Source organism: Neopelma chrysocephalum, unplaced genomic scaffold, assembly GCF_003984885.1.
Source record: "Neopelma chrysocephalum unplaced genomic scaffold, ASM398488v2 Primary Assembly neopelma1_72, whole genome shotgun sequence".
In the NCBI taxonomy this organism is placed as follows: domain Eukaryota; kingdom Metazoa; phylum Chordata; class Aves; order Passeriformes; family Pipridae; genus Neopelma; species Neopelma chrysocephalum.
The window spans coordinates 6,286,638-6,294,851 of NW_020897732.1; the positions used below are offsets into that span (position 1 = coordinate 6,286,638).

General features: G+C 38.6%; 1 protein-coding gene across 5 annotated transcripts in view; it reads left to right on the forward strand.

Moving 5' to 3' along the window:
* DIP2C (disco interacting protein 2 homolog C) overlaps positions 1–7,772 on the forward strand; it is a 308,236-nt gene extending 300,464 nt beyond the window's left edge. For all 5 annotated transcript variants that reach the window (XM_027686822.1, XM_027686824.1, XM_027686823.1 and 2 more), the window contains one exon: positions 4,288–7,772. In XM_027686822.1, coding sequence (XP_027542623.1) covers positions 4,288–4,540 — 253 coding nt within the window. In that variant the 3' untranslated portion in view covers positions 4,541–7,772. The remainder of the gene's footprint in view (positions 1–4,287) is intronic.
* Positions 7,773–8,214: the final 442 nt, after the last annotated feature.

An 8,214-nucleotide genomic window follows, 5' to 3' on the forward strand; every position in this document is an offset into this window, starting at 1 on the left:
CACACTAATAAACTTTATTAGTGAACACTGTTATTTTTGAATTGGTTATTAATAAATGCAGCAGTGATCAAATCAAGGTCACAATGGAAATTGAAGCAGCAAATCAATGAGTTAATAATGATGTTGTCTTAATCAATGTATCATCCTCAGATGTACACAGAATGTAATCATTTTTTGAGGCTAACATGAGATCAAATTGCTTTTCATTATTCTTGCATCAGGAGACTGAGTCAGGTAGTTGTTTTGTTTTGACACAACCTCAGCTCAGTTATTCACCTTTCAACCAAAATGAACCTGTTGCAACAGCCACAGCAATTTAGTGAATATAAGACGTGACTCCATTTTTCTTTTCAATCCTGGCTGCAGAGGTGTGGCCTGGAGCAGGAAGCTTAATAATGAATGAAGCAAAGCAAGTGAACTGGTTTCTTTAGTAAAACACTTTGCTTTTTTCTTAGAAGTCTGTTAAAATTAGTGCAGTTAGTTGCTTGGCTGACTGTTACTGAGATTTTGCCTTATTGCCTCCTCCCTAGAGCATCATCAGTGGTGGTTCAGTCGTGTGCCAGCCACCCATTACTCAGGGAGCCAGATTCTGTGCCCTTATATAGACCAGTGTGAACACTTTAAGAATGTCATAAAATTGCCCTTGAAAATGCGTCAGATCAGTATCAGCAGCGGATGGAAAGTTTTCAGATCAAGCTGTTTAAAGACTGCCTTATTATAAGATGGCCACAGATTCATAAATTGATGTGTTCAGTGGTACTTATTTGTCAGAGGTTTGCATCCCCTCAAATTATGAGCTCATGGGCAGTGAATTAAGTAGCCATATCACACTGCAGAAATGTCATTATGGGTTTCAGTACCTAAAAATGCTTAAATTATGTTCCTGTTTTCACGACTGATGAGAGCACTTTCGTGGTCGTTTTTGTTCCACGATCACAGAAGTCCTATGTGGGATAGTAGCAACTAAAAAAAAGGGCTGGGGGTAAGCTGGAACTACCAGACAAAAGGCCTCTCAATTTCTGCATGGATGTAGAAGTACATGCAAGTAATTCTCAGTGCCTTAACTTTTCCCAGTAGCTGAGTGGTAATGTACAAGGCACATGAGCAAGAATTCAGAAAGCACTCTGTACTATTGCTACCCTTTGCCCAAAGATCAATATTTAAAGTTTTCAGGGTTGGTTTTTTCTCATAAAGGGAGATTGCTGATGAGTTAGATGTGTTTCTGATGAGGTCCCTGCCAAAAAGGGACACACAATAGTTCAGAGCAACAACATCTGGTCTGCTCACACTTCCCAGCCTCTTCCTAACCAATGCTCTGCCTAACAGCTCTCTCAAGCCAACATCATGGAATTTTCATTCATAGTCCTTGTCCTGACTGTCCTTGACTTTTCTCATGTAACTTCTCTTTCACCTTCTCTTAGAGACCCTTCTCTTGTCTTTGTGAAACACCCCTTGACAAAATAATAGCCAGCTAAATCTTTCTTTTTATATATAATTTGTATATACCTTTCTGTGGACAGGAGCACTGAGTCTCTCTTCTTGTTGGAGGCCGTTGTTAGATTGTAAAAACAGCCTCCAAGAAACACATGCTCATTTTGTAACATTTGACAGTGTTGAGGAAAGTGGTGACTTGTTGACTGACATGTCATCCTGCTGGGCAACTTCTGTCATTGAGGATCAGATCTGAAAAGTCACTTAAAATTATTCTTCTCTCAAGAAATTTTAGCACAAAATCAACTCTCTCTGGCTCTGGGCCTCCTGTGTCTCAATATGTAACAAGCAGAAGAGTGGCACGGTCCATTTTTATTGTGATTTACACCTACACCAGACATTTTTAAAAGTGTTTTTAATTCCACAAAATATCTTGAAAAATAATGGGTGTGTTTTAATTAAGTCACATTGTTGACTCAATTAAACATCAAAGCCTCAAAAGATAAATAAAACAGAGCTTCCTGGAATTTTCTAAGAAGTGGTTTTCTCCCTCTGCATAATGACAAATAGATAAAGCTACACAAGGTATTTGGAGAAGGAAACAATTAGGAGCTTCTTTCTCTGGAGGTGTTTCAACAACTTTCTTGTTTTTCCTGAAGCATTTGATGACACGGAAGCAGCAGGAGGGACCATTCCCAGCTCAGTTCATTGTTTTGCATCTTTTGGGTGTGACTCCATAATTTCTTGAGGAAGGAGAGCTTTCCTGGGTCCCTAGTTTTTTGGTTTGATTTTTCTGTATTCATCAGGGCTAGAAAGTTAATGTATTCATAAGTGATGCATGCTGGCCAATGTATGTTCATCTTAACTGGTGAGAACATGAAAAGCAATATTTCCTTTTACTTACAGTGGTCATCAGTGACTTAGAAACATGACATATGAAATTAGTTTTAAATTAAATTGAAACCCTCTTGACAGTGTCAGTGGCACTGGGACTTAACAGAAGCTTCATGAAGGTTTTGGGAATCAGTCTCCTGAATTCAGACAAACTAACTTCTTCTAAGCCATGTTTTAGGGACCTGCTCCTTAATCTTGCTATTAATTGCTTTCTAAAGTAACAAGCTAGGAGTACATGGTTCCAAACACTATCTTATATTTTAATAAAACCTCCCCAGGCTTTTTTATTAAAATATATATAGTACTAATTTAGGTGTTTGTACAGCAATCCATAAAAACTCCAGGACCTCTCTGGAGATGGTAACCTGTGCAGACTGATACTTTGCTTTGTTCACATTCAGCATCAATCAAAACTTACTAGAATGTCTGTGAAAACATAATTACAAATGAAAATTTATTTCACAGCAGTAATAAGTCAAAAGAGCTCTGTTCAGCCTTGCTTTGGCTGGTCATTAGTTTTCCAGATCAATAACCACATAAGAATTCAATCAAATACTACTTTGGCAGAATCTGAAAATTAATTTTTTTTTTTAAGAGTAAGTACTTTTCTCCTAAAATCTGTTTTGTCAAGCATGAACATAGAGCACATTTTCAGAGCTAACTTTTGGGCAAAGTAACTCTTTTTGAGTTACTCAAAGTAGCTCTTTTTGAAGATGGCTTATGTACATAATATATTCTAAATTTCAGATGCTTATGCTCAAGACAGTTCTGGGAAGTTATCCCCTGATTTTATAAGGTAAAGGAGAGTAAAGTGCAGGGCTTGATATATGACTTACATGTGTAGAATATTATTATTTATTCTGCGGAATAAGTTAGAGAAAGAAATAACCATTGTCTGTGTCTTAAACACCTGCAAGGAAGAATAAGATTGCTCTTTGTGGCTGAGCTGTGCTGACCTCCTGTGAGATGTCAGAGGTTTTGGAGACCTTGGAGATGTGGGGAGGAAGATGGAGGGAAGCATATACCAGGCTTTGAAACCCTCCCAGCCTCCATGTTGGGAAGGATAAATGCATTATCCTTAGCCAGAAAAGGTGGCAGGTAGCAGAACCCAAAATTTGCCTGCTTCGGCTCAAGGGCTTAACCAAAATTTTGGAGTCTTACAAAGTTCTTTTAGCAAAGAGGAGATACTGGTGATAGTGGTGTTCCCTTGACCATCTCAACTGTTAAACAGGAATATAAAAACTCCTGTCCCCTTAAACGCAACAGAAATATAGCAGCCAAAATAAAACAGATGGAGACACAGCTTATTTCTGTGGAAACCAATTGGTCCAGAAGAATTGCAGCTTTTTTGTGCTGAGCTCTGACCTGCCTGGACAGCAGCCAGCCCGGTCCAGAAGGCACGTAGCCGTGTTTGCTGAGGACAGTGCAAGGAGGATGTTCCAGCCCTGGCCACCAGGGACCCATGTGCTGCCTGCACTATGCCATGTACCTTCCCAGGGCTCCACACCCCTTCACCAGGCAGGGTTTGTCCCACAGAACCTTCAGCTCAGACTGTTCTCCTGCTGTTCTTTTTGGTCCCTTCTCTTTCAACCTCCTTGGCTTTTCTGGGCCGCTGTTCAAAAAACCCCAGAGAAGACACCTCCATACACACACTCACACATCACTCTGTGAACAAAGCAGAGCTGGGGCAGTTCTCTGGCTTCAGAGGGAACTGCACATTTTCCTTCTACCTCCTTATATGGCCAGCAAGTTTCTGTAAAGTTTAGCCCAAAACTTAATATTGCAGCAATATGAAAGTGAGAGCTCATGGAGCTGTTCTCTCTTGCTGCTTACACTTTGTACTGAGCCCACAGAAGGAGCCCGAGGAATCCAAACAAAAGGTAACCAAGGTGCAAGGAAAAGGATAAAAATGAAATGGACAAAAAAAACTCCACCACTAATATTATTTTTCTTTCATTGCAGTGCGGTGTTTACCTGGACAAATTTATTGGTCGTTGTAGTTGAGCTGGATGGATCAGAGCAAGAAGCTTTGGACCTGGTTCCTTTGGTCACCAACGTGGTGCTGGAGGAACACTATCTGATTGTAGGGGTGGTGGTGGTTGTGGACATTGGTGTAATTCCTATCAACTCCCGTGGAGAGAAACAACGTATGCACCTACGAGATGGATTTTTGGCAGACCAGCTAGATCCCATCTATGTGGCCTACAACATGTAGTCTTGTACCTTAAAGCTTCCATGGACTTTACTATAGATGTATAAAATTTTTTTGTGTCCACTAAAAAAGTGTGCAGATAAGATGCTGACACTCATCAGAATGGAACTGTTTCTATAACGACTTTTCAAAGCAGTCACGATTGGCAGGAAATAAAATGTGAAATGTTTTCTTTTACCACTAAATTTTAGAAAAGAAGGACTATGGGGTAAGGCCCTTCAGTGTGTTGGAAAAGCCCATTTTAAACTTTTTTTTTTTGCTTATTGGACAATACTGCTTTTTGAGTAAATGTGGCTTTGTATTTTACATTAAGTAAGCTGAAGTAGATTTTTTTTTTATTCTGCCCTCCAAATGGATTCTTTTAAAACAATTTGCATACTAATACAAATAATTGTTTCCTTCATTTGTTTTACTATGTCATAAAAAGCTGATGAATACAGATCTGTTACTAACTGAAGCCATTTTAGATCCCACATCTTAGGAAACTATGTAGTGGTACGAGGAGAATACCCAAAGTAGCACCTTTCAATTAGAAATCTTGCAGCTTTCTGTCAGAGATGCTGAAAGCCCAAAGGCCAAAGAGCCTTTGCTGTTAGCATTAGAATGGAAGAAATTTATAAATAAGGTGTATTTCGGCAATGAGCTTGCAAATATCTTTGTACTAAACTAAAAAGATAAAATAAGTTAACTACTTCTTCTGTAATTATGTACAAAACGTTTAATTTATTTTGATCTCTTTAGAAGTATAAAAGAGAAAAAACATTCAAGAATATTAAACTCTTGAAATGTTTGCTAATATAAAAACAAAGTGTTGTATTATCTTGAGTGGATAGTATCACATCAAATATATATATATGAAATATAAATTCACTAATGACAAAAGATTTTAAAGTTTAAAATGCAGTACTTGTCACTTGCATGGTGTCTCCCACTGTAGATAATCAAATGTTACTCACAAATTTTTTGGAAAAAAAAAGCAATCCTGGATTGCTAAGTATCCCTGTCAAAAAGAATCCTCTAGATACCAGCAAGTGGAATTATTGCTGCCTTTAAGGCAGTGAATGAATTTAAGACTAAAAATGCACTACAATAATTTTCTTTTCTTTGCCATGGAGGCAACAATAAATATTCGTGCTGGCATGTGCATACACTTGTTAGACTTAGAAAAGGCAGGTTGAGGAATAGCACTGTTGTCTAGCTGCAGAACTTTGTTGCACAATTTTTTTCATTGTTTTAGTTGGTGTTTTTATTGCTATAAGGAAAAATTTCGGGGTTATTTGCACAGAGTTATCAATTTGCCTCTCAGCTAGGACACGTAGCTCGGTGGCCAACGCATCCAGTTTACATTTACAGGAAACGATTGTTTCGATGGTCTTTAATTTATTCCTTAACAGAGAGGAGCGTACAGTCACTACAACCGACCTGGCACGAATCGTGCATCTGCTAACTAGTCCCTAAACACATTAAAACATCAGAGGAACCGATCTGCCTGTTTAAAGAACGGAGGAGTCCTGTGGTCTCCAGCCTGAGGCTGTCACGGGAGAAGAGTAGGAAAACATGCATCACAGCTGCCTTCATTTTACTACCTTTGGATAAAAGAGAGGTTTGATTCCCCAGTTCTGTTGTCTTCCCTGCGCCCCGTGCCCCGTTTTTTAAAACCTTCCCCTTCCTTCATGTGGTTGTAACTGAATTGACCTGTTTGTGATCAAGAGTGGGATTTACCAGCTGCAGTCCAAGAATGCTTTTCTTATTGTCCCAAATGACGTTCATGTGCTGGCTCTCATTACCGGATATGCATGACTAAGATTGTTGCAGGGCAAATGTAATCATGTTTATATCACGTTTAAGGGAGTCTCAATGATGGGTGTTAAAAATCTTTTTAAGAGGTAGGGACGTTTTAGTCTGCATGTACAGTACAGAGCATCTCGCCACGTCAGACGCGTTTTCTTTCAGACCATCTTTTCCGCCCTCACTGTCCTGTGAATAGCCCTATTCATGCTCTGCAGACCAATCCCATACTTTGTCAAATTCATTTTCTGCTCCCTAAAAAAGAATAAAATCTGTTCTTAATGGCAAGTTGTTGTAAGGTTTCAGACGAGATGTTGATTGATTACAAACATAATTGCAGTGTGTGAACTAACTTGTGAAGTCCTGCTATCACTGATCTCAGTACTGCAAAACAAATCTTGCTGTCGTTCAAAGCATCACTTTAACCTTCACGAAGTCAACTTTGCATTTGTAGAGAATAAAAGAACTGCAATGCAGTTGTGAAACGCAGTTAATAACAGCTCTCTTCTGCAACCTGTCATCTGTGGTTGTTAAATCCTGAGTTAAGAGAAATGATAAACTGAGTTTCTGGTTTTGTTGTGCAAGCAAAAGGAAGGAAACATTTAAGCACCATCAGACTGAGCAATAAAGAAGGATTGTTCTGTATTAGAAACTGTACTGTAGATAAACCATTCATGAGAATGTATAAAATGTTTGTCTTGTGACCTTGTGCTTTTGGAGTCAGACAAAACCATGTAATCAACTCGATGCACATGCACAAAAAGAGAGGGTACACAATGAACATTTAAACACAAAACTAATCAAACAGGAGCAGATTCCTCATGGTGCTTGTTTATTATATATATTTAATCCTGCTTGACACTTTACCCAAGGGAAGACTGTCCCTTTTATCAGTTGAATGTTAGCAGCGTTATTTCATAGAGTGTGGTGACTGGTTAGAGAAATTCATGTAACTCAGCCAATCACAGATTCAAACAAAAATTTTTATGTGCAAAGGACAGCAACCTTCTTGTATGTTAAACCACCAGTACGCTTTGTACATCTGTGATAACGCCTGTTTTATATTCAAATGAACAAATAAAAGCTTTTATTTTTGTTGCTCTGAAAATATCAGTTTCTTAATTAGTCATCTAAAATGGAGCTTCCGAGAGCTGCGGATGCTCAGTGGAGGAACATGGAGAGCTATACTGTAATTTTATTTTGTTTACCTCTCTTTTGCATAATTTATTAGTACAAATCATTATACTTATAACAATGTTTAAATACTGGTGTGGGCATTTATTGCTGAAAGACTTTCATATGGCAACAAATGTTTTTTGTGAAATGTTTTTTTAATTCTTTTTAATATATTCAAATATACTGTTCACATTTTTGCTGAAAGTGTAAAGATTATTGTAAGCTTGGTAACATTTTGTGAGAAGCAATAACAAGCATTAGTACTGTAAAACTCCTCAAATTTGTCACTTATCACTTTTGTTGCAAGGTCTTTCTACTAATGTGCTGCTAATAAGTGCCTAAGTAAGTTACTGATCCAGGTGTTACAGCTCTGCTGGAGCTTCCTGCAAGTGAAAATATGTGGGTTACTGCTTGGTCACACACATGTGGGGCTAGAACCTCCCTACTGATTCAGAAGCCTTGGGCGACCAGATGATACCTCTTGGAAATGTGATCTGCCTGTTTCCATTGGCCTTTTCCTAAAATACCTTGGTTTCAGAGCTGGCTCCCAGCCACTGAGTAGCAGCATCTCCAGAGAAGAGGTTAGGCCCCCGCTCTGATTTTTCAAATGTTATTTCAAAGGGTGCAATTCTGAGTCCTCCTGTATTTGGAGGCCTGTCTGAGAATTTCAGGGTATAAAATCCCATTTCTGATGGCTCAGATTTCAGGTTGCT